Source organism: Hyperolius riggenbachi, chromosome 1 (assembly GCF_040937935.1).
Source record: "Hyperolius riggenbachi isolate aHypRig1 chromosome 1, aHypRig1.pri, whole genome shotgun sequence".
NCBI lineage: Eukaryota > Metazoa > Chordata > Amphibia > Anura > Hyperoliidae > Hyperolius > Hyperolius riggenbachi.
This window is the reverse complement of record NC_090646.1, coordinates 277,361,597-277,374,267: the sequence shown is the minus strand read 5'-3', so window position 1 is coordinate 277,374,267 and position 12,671 is coordinate 277,361,597. Positions and strand designations below refer to the sequence as shown.

At 43.0% G+C, this 12,671-nt stretch overlaps 1 protein-coding gene across 4 annotated transcripts in view; it reads left to right on the top strand.

Annotated features, from left to right (window-relative positions):
* Positions 1-12,671, top strand: part of LOC137506633 (transcription initiation factor TFIID subunit 3-like) — a 401,567-nt gene that overhangs the window by 80,196 nt on the left and 308,700 nt on the right. For 3 of the 4 annotated variants that reach the window (XM_068233615.1, XM_068233614.1, XM_068233616.1), the window contains one exon: positions 7,196-7,266. In XM_068233615.1, the coding sequence (XP_068089716.1) occupies positions 7,196-7,266 (71 nt within the window). Of the gene's footprint in view, positions 1-7,195; positions 7,267-11,191; positions 11,286-12,671 lie in introns of those variants that run through there. The other variant, XM_068233617.1, reaches the window with a different exon arrangement.

Here is a 12,671-nt window from a genome sequence, read left to right as displayed (position 1 = left end):
CCCAAAACTGGCTGAACATATTACCCATATTGCTATCTGCTGACTTTATGCTACTTTTCCCTTTTATGGTTGTGACCGGTCATGACTGAGTGGTGGTGGTGTTGTAACATCTTTTACCCTTGGCTAATACTCGGGTGAATTATTTTTCTTCTCTGTTTCTTTTTAAGTAAAAGTTGGGGGGTCCGCTTATACTCCGGGTTGGCTTATACTCGAGTATATACGGTATACAGTAGTTTGCTGCTTGTTTGCTTTTTTTTTTTGCGCTGTTTTTTAATAAAATATTTTATGTATTCTGCTGGGAGGACCTGGATCTATTCTCTGCTTCACTCATTGCAAGGGGAATGACTGAATGCTCTGGCAATTCCAGGTTTGGGAGAGTGGGATATGTCACAAGCCCTCAAGTGACCAGACAGCTTCAAGCTCTCCAATCTTCTCAGCTTACATATACAGGTAGTCCCCGATTAACAAACGAGATAGGGACTGTAGGTTCGTTCTTAAAGGACTTACGAGCTGAAATGAAAAAAAAAAGTTAATTACCTTAGTGCACTGTTAAGCAGGCCATACACTGGCCCGATTTGCGCCCGTTTCGACAGCAGATTCGATCACTGGGATCGAATCTGCTGCCAATCGTTCACGCTACACGCCGAATTTCGATCCATTCCGTCCGATCCCATCGATCGCGCCGTGCGGAAAATAACCGTCGATCGCCCGCGGGTAAAGAGCGCATCGCTAGCGGCGTTCGAGTGCCCGACGACCGACGCAATAGAGCTGCAATACATTACCTGCTCCGCCGGCACGACTCCCGGGTCTCCGCTCTTCTTCTCCGTCTCCGCTCTGGTCTGGTCTCCGGCATGCTTCCCTTCTTCCTGTCCCGGCAGGAAGTTTAAACAGTAGAGGGCGCTCTACTGTTTAAACTTCCCCCAGACAGGAAGAAGTAAAGCATGCTGGACCTGGAGACCAGAGCGGAGACGGAGAAGAAGAGCGGTGACCGGGGGCAGTTGCACCAGCGGAGCAGGTAATGTATGCAGGCGGGGGGAGCGGCGGCAGCACCACCACAACAGATTGTGATCGGTTTCAGGCTGAAATCGGTTCACAATCTGTTTGCAGTAAAGGTAGCCATACGATCCCTCTCTGATCAGATTCGATCAGATAGGGATCTGTCTGTTGGTCGAATCTGTTGGCAAATCGACCAGTGTATGGCCACCTTAAGACTTCTGTGTAGATGATCAGTGCCTCCCTTGTACTTTCCTGACCCCCTTTTATCTTAATCCTCTTATCATTATATGGCCCCGACCCAGCCCAGGGTCGCCTTATCTCTGTGTACTATAATCGCCGCTTTAAAATCCCTCTGCCTGCTCAGTTCAAATAGACGTGGCTGCGTAGGATAACAGCCCTGCCAGCAGCTCATCGTCACTCCGTACACTGAGTCGTAAGTCATGTGGGCGTCAATACATGACCTCCCACATGACTGACTTCACTTCAAGCCAGCCGTGCCCCCTCAGCATAGAACAGAAGCGCTGAGAGAGGGAGAAGGTAACCTAGTAACAGCATTTGTTTACAGGAGATTTGCAGTGTAAGTAATTGAATTCAAAATCATTTATAACTGATGGGGGACACTTTTATTATCATGTAAAATAGCGTGGCAACATTTATTTATGAAAACAAAAAATGTAAAAAAAATAAATGTTGCCACGCTATTTTACATGATAAGTGTCCCCCATCAGTTATAAATGATTTTGAATTCAATTACTTACACTGCAAATCTCCTGTAAACGCTGTTACTAGGTTACCTTCTCCCTCTCTCAACGCTTCTGTTCTATGCTGAGGGGGCACGGCTGGCTTGAAGTGAAGTCAGTCATGTGGTGACGCCCACATGACTTATGACTTAGTGTACGGAGTGACGATGAGCTGCTGGCAGGGCTGTTATCCTACGCAGCCACGTCTATTTGAACTGAGCAGGCAGATGTATTTTAAAGCGGCGATTATAGTACACAGAGATAAGGCGACCCTGGGCTGGGTCGGGGCCATATAATAAGAGGATTAAGATAACGGGGTCTGGAAAGTACAAGGGAGGCACTGATTGTCTACACAGAAGTCTAACAGTGCACTAAGGTAATTAACTTTTTTTTTTCATTTCAGCTCGCAAGTCCTTTAACCTGAATCTGTTCTTAAGTTGAAACATTGTGCCGTCTCTGTCCCCTGTACCTCCTCTGTGCCCCCCTGTGCCTCCTGTGTCTCCCTCTGTGTCACCTCTGCCCTTTGTACCTTTTTTTTTATACAAGGTTTTTTTTGTTGTGTTTTTTTTTTTTTTTTTTTTTTTTAATCGACATTCTCAAAAACTACAAGTCCAATTTGAAATTTTTTTTTGACTTGTTCCAATGGAAACGGATAATCCATGCCGTTCGTATCGGCGGGTCGTTCGTAAGTCGGGGACTACCTGTAAATGTGCCAGAATAGCTTGGATTGGGCATACAAACAGGCCAGGAGGGAATGGGTGAACATGCAATACTATTTACAATTTCAATGCACAATTACACGGCAAATGCTGCAACCACAGATTTTAATATAAACAAAAAAAGGGGATTCTGTCCCTTTTGACTATTCTCAGCCTGGGGAAAGAATGGGTTAACACAACCTTATCTTACTAAAGCAATATGGGGTCTCTGGATAATGCCCAGTTCACATTAACGTTTTTTACGGAACCGGACATGCGGATCATGCCAGCTGGATCCAGTGAAAACTGTCTGTTTTACAGCCAGTGTGCTGTAAAACATCCGTTTTCACTGGTCCCTATATGCTGCAAAACCTTCAGTTTCTGTTCCGCTGAGCGAAACAGTCTGGAAAATTGGGTCCTGCAGCATTTTTTCGTCCGCCCAGCGGAACGGACCACGGAACCGTACGGCCGGTTCCGTTGGCAGATGCTAATGTGAACCGGGCCTTACTGTCTCTTCAGAAGTTTTTTCTGCCGTACTTAAAGCAGGTAATAGCCGACAAATGACTGTCATTTATTGAAAGCCCAATTAATTTATTATTATTACTGCATAAAAATGTTATAAGTAACAAATATAAAAAATGTAGCAAACGGGTTACATTAAAACAATTAAGTTGCCAGCTCCTATAGATCATATAGGATTACTAACATAAAGGAAGTGCAACTCATAATTTTGCGTTGCAACTTCCAAAGTTAAGAACTTAGGTTATAAGCCACTGTAAAACTTGCATATAAATTTGTTTTGAAATAAATAGAACACGCAGGCAAGAGACTTATTTCTAAATATTATGTATTCTTGTGATAATATACAAGAGAATATATAAAAATTATATATAAGGATATGATAAAAATGCCAATTGCCAAAATATCTAACATTTTCTTATGACCACCAAAAATAATGCATACATACCAGTATATAAGAGCAAAAGCATAAAATTCTGTACTGTAACATCTATCTTTATAGCGTTACAAGAAACTAGCGCCATCTGCTGATTAACATGTGTATGTCAGGGCAAATTACATCACCAGAAAACATAGCTCAAACTGCAATGCAGTCTGCTTTTACTTTTGCTTCTAACTATGAGTCCTACTAGGAGACCTTTGCTAGCTTTGAGCTAATCTAAAATATATTTTAACTACAGTTGGGGCATTTTTCAGCATTGGGAAAGTTGAGAATAGTTTTACATCGTATTATACACAGTAGGGAAGATGAAAAAAACCTGATTATAAATAATTTTGAGACTTTGACCTAAAAGAAAATCAAGAGAAAAATTATTGAAATAAGGAAAGAATACAATGTTATATATTTGACAAAAATGTCCGTCCTTTTTTGTGGAAGGACAAAGTCCTTAGTAAATGTCCATGTATTAGAAAATCCCAGTTGTGACAGCTGCATCCACAGGACTCCAGAAGATATCTGTAGGTTGGAAATTGGGAGATTAACCTGGCTGATAGGCCTCCCTTTTGAAGAATCTGCCTGGGGGGCTGGTTTAGGAGTCCTGCTCTGAGCTTACCCTTGAATGTTGGGAGGGAAAATGGTCACACAATCCTTTACTATGTCATATCTTGGCCTTTACTGCTTGGATGTAAAATATGACCATATATTCATGATTTGCACAGTTTTACGGTTAGTCGAAACCAAACAGCAGCACAAATTATTGCCCTATTACTTCATAACCAGGGTTTGTCAGTATTTATCCAGTCAGAGATATGCACAGGACCGGCTCAATGTCAGAAATTCACTGATCTATGATTTGAAGGGATCAGGGTTATGGTATAGTTTGAAAGAGAAAGTATATATGGAATTGCTTCATACTGTTAGCCCAGATAATCCCCCCCCCCCCCCCAAATGACTTTGGGGACAGAAGTCTACGTATCTGCTTGGGCGAGCTTCCTCTTTCTATTTTAATCTAGGCAAATATGCTTTTACATTAAAAAAAAAAAGGGGGGGGGGGTGGCGGTTACTTTTTTATTTTTGCAGCACTGATTTCAAAATCCATCCCTTCCTCCATTGAAAGCAGATCGGAGATGCTGGAAGTTTCCAGGCTCTGCAGAGTCCTAAAGATCTGAGAGGACTTGCACTCCCAAATTGTTTTTTTGTTTTTGTTTGGTTTCCTTTTTGGTATCCACTCATACCTGTATGGTGATCGGTGAGATGGTAAAAAAAACTATTCCATAATCTCCTGCCATCTCATATGCCACTTAAATGTGAAGATCCTTTACATGTTGTTTTAAAGGGAACTAAGGGCAATGCTGAATCCAGATCTCTCTGCCACTGAGTCTTTGCTCATAAGCCACACCACCTAGATTTACCTTTCAAGTTTAGCTCTCTCTAGGCGAGAGGTAACTCCAGTCTCTCTGAACCATATGAGAGTAAAGCTTGTTTAAATGTATAACTCAAAACACACTGTGCATTGTGATCGTGGTTTTCTTTTAACGCAAAAACATTATACATGCATTTGGCTTTATTTTTTTTTATTTATTTATTTATTTTTTTATGCAGGGGGATTGTTTATGATTTGTTTGCAAAAAATAAATAAAATGGAGAAATCACAACAGTCACAAAGCATTGCATTTGTTAGCAATTTTCTTGTGTCCCTATTGACTTTAACCCAAACGTTAGCACAGTAAAAATGCAGAATGTACTACATTTTACATTTGTGGATAAATCAAACCACACCAGTGAAAGTCAGGCCACTGCTATTTTTATGGTATTCATGGTACCTTTGTGTATTGTAAATCTAGTGGAGAACAAGCCTTAAGGTACGAACACGTGCGCACGCTCTGTCGATCGACTGATAACAGCCGGTTTGGCCGATCCACTCAGCGAATCTGTTGGACCAACTGCCGTTCAAACGACTGTTAAGGTGCGTATGCACGCACTACGGCAATGAACGACGGGTCCGTCGGACCCTCCCGCTGAGCGGAACATTCAGAAATAGCCTTATCAGTCTGCCGACAGGGCTTAGACACGCACTACTGTCGCTGGCACGCCCGCCCAGCGGAAGGGTCTGACGGACCCGTCGTTCATTGCTGTAGGGCGTGTACGTAACTTTAGGTCCGTACATGTGTACAAACGACTTTTAGTCGTATGTCCAAGTAATAGTCGTTTGATCGGTCACCCAATCTAGTCCATTGTTCTATCCAGTTCATTGTCATTATCAAGTTAGTTAACTACTTAAAGACTGCATCATGCCAATTGGTGTAAGCCTATGGTTCTGAAGTGGTTAAACAACATGTAACTTAGCATATCAGCCGCTTTGTTGTTCAGTGTGTAGATGACGTCTAAACAACTTGTTGTTTGCACTTCAATTCGCTCAAACGACAATCTGGTGTAAAGTTAGATGTGTGTACGCACCTTTAAGGTGTTCATACATTATTAATTATGAATCTGCCAGAGATGCCACAACTTGTCTGCCCAATTGTAATTTTGATTATTAGTTGGTATCAATTGAAATAATCATACATGCTGGGAAGATCGTCTGCAAATGCGCTTGGACAGGTACATTGCGGGAGCTGTGTTCAATTTTCAGACAGCTGACTGACCACTGGACAGTTCCCCCTTGCCCACATGTAAAATGTGTACCCCTGATGCTGTGCAGAGTGCTGTACCTGTCTGCTGCCACGTCTCCTGTGTCCCACGTCTTTCTCCATGCCCAGTCCCCTGTGACCCAACTGAATGGGCATGTGACTGTTACTGCCCCTTGCAGCAATGAAGAAAGTCAAGGAGCACTAGAAGAGAAGCGCCGATGGATAGGTGAGCCTGCAACCCTGTGCGCAGCGCCGGGGTACATATTAATGTGGAGACCTAAGGGGCCTGGCAGGCAGAGGCTGCTCCATAGTTTTATCTGTGTGCAGATGTGTGGCAGCAGTAGAACCTCTCTGATCAGATTTGTTCAGAGAAGGATCTAATAGATTAAAGAGAACCCGAGGTGTGTTTAAACAATGTTATCTGCATACAGAGACTGGATCTGCCTATACAGCCCAGCCTCTGTTGCTATCCCAAACCCCACTAAGGTCCCCCTGCACTCTGCAATCCCTCATAAATCACAGCCGTGCTGTGAGGCTGTATTTACATCTGTAGTGTCAGTCTCAGCTGCTCCCCCGCCTCCTGCATAGCTCCGGTCCCTGCCCCCGTCCCTTCCCTCCAATCAGCAGGGAGGGAAGGGATGCAGGCGGGGACTGGAGTTCTGCAGGAGGCGGGGAGAGCAGCAGACTGACACTATAGAGATAAACACAGCCAGCTCTGACAAGCTGTTTGTCAGCAGCGTGGCTGTGATTTATGAGGGATTGCAGAGTGCAGGGGGACCTTAGGGGGGTTTGGGATAGCAACAGAGGCTGGGCTGTATAGGCAGATCCAGCCTCTGTATGCAGATAATATTCTTCAAACCCACCTCAGGTTCTCTTTAAATCTGCTGCCCCGCCTGCCAATATTTGGGCACCTTTAGTCTATTGCTTAACAAAGAGATTAGGTCTCGGTGCCATGTTTTCCAGAATGGCGCAGTCATTTAAATAAAATACTACAGGTATTTACAGCTATACAAAGCCACAAAATGCATATTGGATCCAAGTGAAATCTGCCCAGAATCCACTTTTTGCATAGTACTGAGAATTCTTGGCCTTGAATGTTCTTTCTTGGCTATAAAGCACAGTTAAATAAACTTTGACAAAGTAATAATGAGTTTGTAACTTTTTCTTCTTGAGGTGGTGAAAAGTCTGTTTGTCATACAAGCTTCTCATTTGATGGTGACAGTCCTGTTCCAAACAGTGTCCAGGTAAGGCAAAAATGTGTTGGAATTGGGATGTGTCAATAATTGCAAAATGTTAATAATTTGTTAAAGTAAAATTTGAAGTAGAGAACAAGTCAGATACTTACCTATGGAAGGCTCTGTATCTTATTGTTCCCCTCATTCCAGTTCTGTTACTTTCTTTACAACTATTAGACCAACCGATCGTGTATACCCCCGTGAGCCTCGGAAGGTTTTGGGAGCATTTGTGTCCCCGAGCGATCTAAAGACAGACTGCGTATGTGCGAGTTCGCTCTTGCATATGTGTAGTACTGAGACTTCGGGAGTGCATGGGCACTCAAGTGCTCCTGAAGCCTTACAAGGGCTCCGGGAGGTGGCAAATTTGAATGGGGAGTACAGCGCTGGTACCACAACACTGAAAGAGATACTGGAATATTATTTAGGATCCAGAGCCTTTCCTCTCCATAGGTGGTTGTTGTTGTTATGATTTACTATGTACGTATATATACAGTGGGTGCGAAGTTTGGGCAACCTTGTTAATTGTCATGATTTTCCTGTATAAATCGTTGGTTGTTATGATAAAAAATGTCAGTTAAATATATCATATAGGAGACCCACACAGTGATATTTGAGAAGTGAGATGTTTATTGGATTTACAGAAAGTGTGCAATAATTGTTTAAACAAAATTAGGCAGGTGCATAAATTTGGGCACCACAAAAAAGAAATTAAATCAATATTTAATAGATCCTCCTTTTTCAGAAATTACAGCCTCTAAACGCTTCCTGTAGGTTCCAATGAGAGTCTGGATTCTGGTTGAAGGTATTTTGGACCATTCCTCTTTACAAAACATCTGTAGTTAATTCAGGTTTGATGGCTTCCGAGCATGGACAGCTCTCTAACTCACACCACAGATTTTCAAATCTATTCAGGTCTGGGGACTGAGATGGCCATTCCAGAATGTTGTACTTGTTCCTCTGCATGAATGCCTTAGTGGATTTTGAGCAGTGTTTAGGGTCCTTGTTTTGTTTAAAGATCCAGCCCCAGCGCAGCTTTAGCTTTGTCACTGATTCCTGGACATTGGTCTCCAGAATCTGCTGACACTGATTGGAATCCATGCGTCCCTGAACTTTGACAAGATTCCCAGTCCCTGCACTGGCAACAAAGCCCCACAGCATGATGGAACCACCACCATATTTTACTGTAGATGGCAGGTGTTTTTCTTGTAATGCTGTTATTTTGTCTCCATGCATAACGCCCCTTGTTATGTCCAAATACCTCCGCACCTTATTCTCAAATGAAGCTTGCTTGTCCAAATGTGCTTTAGCATACCTCAAGCACTCGATTTGTGCTGTGGGCGGAGAAAAGGCTTCCTCTGCAACACTCTCGAATACAGCATTTCCTTGTGTAAAATTCGGCGAATGTTTGAACGATGCACAGTGACTATCTGCAGCAAGATGATGTTGTAGGTCTTTGGTGCTGGTCTGTGGGTTGACACTGACTGTTCTCACTTAACTTGATCTGAGCTTGTGGTCTTCCATTTCCTCAATATGACAGCTGAAATCTCTGAGACAGCTTTCTGTATCCTTTCCCTAAACCATGATGGTGAACAATCTTTGTCTTCAGGTCATTTGACAGTTATTTTGAGACCCCCATGTTGCTACTCTTCAGAGAAAATTCAAAGAGGGAAACTTACAATTTGTCAGGGGTCCAGCCGACGGGGATTTTACACCTTATGCATGCATCCGAGCAATTTTCACGTCCCATTCATTCGCCAATAACTTTAACACTAATTATCACAATGAATTGATCTATAGTTTCTTTTTTTCCGCCACCAATTAGGCTTTTTTTCGGGTGGTTCATTTTGCTAATGCTACATACACACTTGAGAGAAGTCTTTGGAAAAGGCAAGATCACAGACCAATTTTACCCCCTTCCATGTAGTATGCAGCATCTTGCAAAGATTTTTATCTGATGAGGAGTTCAGCTCAATAGCATAGACTGTGTAGAGTATGGCTCTCATACTACATGGAAGGGGGTAAAATTTGGTCTGTGATCTTGCCTTTTCCGAAGACTTTTATCTCAAGTGTGTATGTAGCATTAGAATTATTTTTTTCTAATTGCATTTTAACAGGAATATTAAGAAAAAAATGGAAAAAAATCATTTTCACAGTTTTCAGCCATTATAGCTTTAAAATAATACATGCTACCATAATTAAAAGCTGTGTATTTTATTTGCCCATTTGTGTCGGGTTATTACACAATTTAAATTATGTCCCTATCACATTGTGTGGCACCAATACTTTATTTGCAAATAAAAGTGCATTTTTTCAGTTTTGCATCCATCACTATTTACAAGCTTATAATTTAAAAAAATGTTCGTAATATACACTCTTCATATACATGTTTAAAAAGTTCAGACCCTTAAGCTGGCCATACACTGGCCCGATTTGCCGCCGTTTCGACAGCAGATTCGATCACTGGGATCGAATCTGCTGCCAATCATTCGCGCTACACGCCAAATTTCGATCCATTCCGTCCGATCCCGTCGATCGCGCCGTGCGGAAAATAACCGTCGATCGCCCGCGGGTAAAGAGCGCATCGCTAGCGGCGTTCGAGTGCCCGACGACGCAATAGAGCTGCAATACATTACCTGCTCCGCCGGCGCGAGTCCCTGGTCTCCACTCTTCTTCTCCGCTCTGGTCTCCGGCATGCTTCCCTTCTTCCTGTCCCGGCAGGAAGTTTAAACAGTAGTGGGCGCTCTACTGTTTAAACTTCCCCCAGACAGGAAGAAGGGAAGCATGCCGGAGACCAGACCAGAGCGGAGAAGAAGAGCGGAGACCCGGGACTTGCGCCGGCGGAGCAGGTAATGTATGCGGGATGGGGGGAAGCGGCAGCAGCACCACCAGCACCACCACCACAGATTGTGAACGGTTTCAGGCTGAAATCGGTTCACAATCTGTTTGCAGTAAAGGTAGCCATACGATCCCTCTCTGATCAGATTCGATCAGATAGGGATCTGTCTGTTGGTCGAATCTGATGGCAAATCGACCAGTGTATGGCTACCTTTAGGTAACAATTTGTTTTTTTAATTGTCATTTTTTTTTTTCCATTAAACATTTTATGTGTGTAATTTTTGGTATGGGAAATAAAACTGTTAAATTTAAATGCAATAATGTGTTTATTGCATTGAAAAATGTATGTAGATGTAGTTACTATTTGGCCACAAGATTGCCACAATGAGTTTTTTTTTTGGGTCCTTCTCGCTTCCAGATTAATTTTTTTTTCAGAAAGGCTGTCAGTTTTTCTGCTGGTGACTTAGATCCCGCTCATTGAGAGGAGAGGGATGTGATGTTTGTGGCACGGGGACGCGCGCAATTGCGCTGAAGCGTGCAGCAGAGTAGCTACCTGGCCGTGATGGTCACGCACTTTGTCTCCTATATGAGATATTTAACTGACATTTTTTTATCGTAAAAACCAATGATTTATACAGGAAAATCATGAAGATTAACAGGGTTGCCCAAACTTTTACACACACACACACACACACACACACACACACACACACACACACACACACACACACACACACACACACACACACACACACACACACACACACACACACACACACACACACACACACACACACACACACACACACACACACACACACACACACACACACACACACACACACACACACACACACACACACACACACACACACACACACCATCACCATCACCATCCTTCCGCCTATCTGTTTCTCCACCGCATGCTTCCGATCACCGTCAGACGAATCTAAGGTGGCCGGGACCCAGAATTACTTCCTGGGTCACGGCTTAGTTGGTGATTGAAGGAGGCAGGGAGGAAGTAACTGAGGTGGGGAGCGAGGCAGTGGAGCAATGGGGGGGAGTGAGAGCAGGAAGATTGACAGTTGGCAGATAAACAGGCTCGCAGCAATCAAATGGCTCTGCTCTGCCTCCTAAAAAATAGCAAAAGGCTAGCAAAGGGGGAACTGGCAGCGGCACCAGAGGGCACAGAGGTATGTCATTGGGCAGAAAACATGCCTCTGTTTCCTATATTGTGTATATATGATTGCCTCGGGTACTTTTTTATTTTTTTTTATCAACTTATTAGTCATGAGGCCTGTTAATTAACGGGCGCTAGGTTGCATAACAGGAACTTGTTTCTGGTGTTTGATTCAGACCTGATGAGATAAACAGGTGCATGTAGAGGGCAAAACATATTAATTAACCATGCTGGTTTAATTGTTTTATTTTGCTGCTTGAATGAGTTACCATATATACTCTTGTATAAGCTGAGTTTTTGGGCCCAAAAGTGGGGATCTTGGCTTATACACGAGCCAGGGTGCTAAAGTGTCCTCTCTATCCCTCCGATATCTGCCCCCTCCTTTGGAGCAGTGTTGCCAACTCATCCCTTTAATTACTGACACATCTAAGTTATGCAGGTTCTGGGGCTACTTATACATAATCAGTGCCTTAACTGCATCTACCTAACCAGGAAACCTGTATAATTCATGTGTGTCAGTAATTAAAGGGATGAGTTGGCAACACTGCTTTGAAATGGTACATGTATTGAAGTTTTTTTCCCTCTGTTTTCTTCCTTCGGTATCTCCCTCCACCCGCTGGAGCAGTATATGCAAATGGTTGTTTCCTCCCCGAATATGCCTCCGTGATTTGCAGAACTTTCTACGGTGGAGCGTTCATTTACCAGCCCAGTCTGGTATGAGCCCCTGTACTAGTATCTGTGGGTAGAGGAGTGCCGAGTATCGGTATCAGTGTCACGTGTCCTCCTTCACTGATGCTCTCTTTGTGTCTCATATCTATGACGCCATCTAGTGGTGTCTTGAGACACAGTGAAGGAAATCCCTGGACACGGCGCTGATGCTCTGCTCTCTCTGTGAGTTAATTGTATTCTGGACGTGACAACTTCTGTCTTGTTAACTTGTTGGGAATAAAGTAAACCTTGCTAATAAGCAAATGACAGCTATAAAAGTTTACCTGGCAGAATTCAATTTTTAAATGCAGGGAGAGATACAAAAAGGTAAATAGTTTATGTATTTTTACTCTTAGACCCTTGAAAGGGTGTCACTGAGCAGAGAAAACAAAACATTAAATTACTTTTTAAATGTCCTAATAAAACCCGTGTCCCTGCATTCTCTCCTTTCCCTGTTTCCATGCTTTTTGCCAGTGGGGCACGTGGACAGACGTTGGACACTACAGGAGGACATGGGGGACGACGACATCTGGCGTGTAATAGTCTAGTTTGAATATAAAATAAAACCAAGGACTATCTAGAATAAAAATCATTTTTAGGAGGATAAATACAATTATCTTATCCGTTTAATTTCACCTTGGGTTCACTTTTATGCTGGGCATACACTGCTCGTTTTTGCCGTTGGATTCTC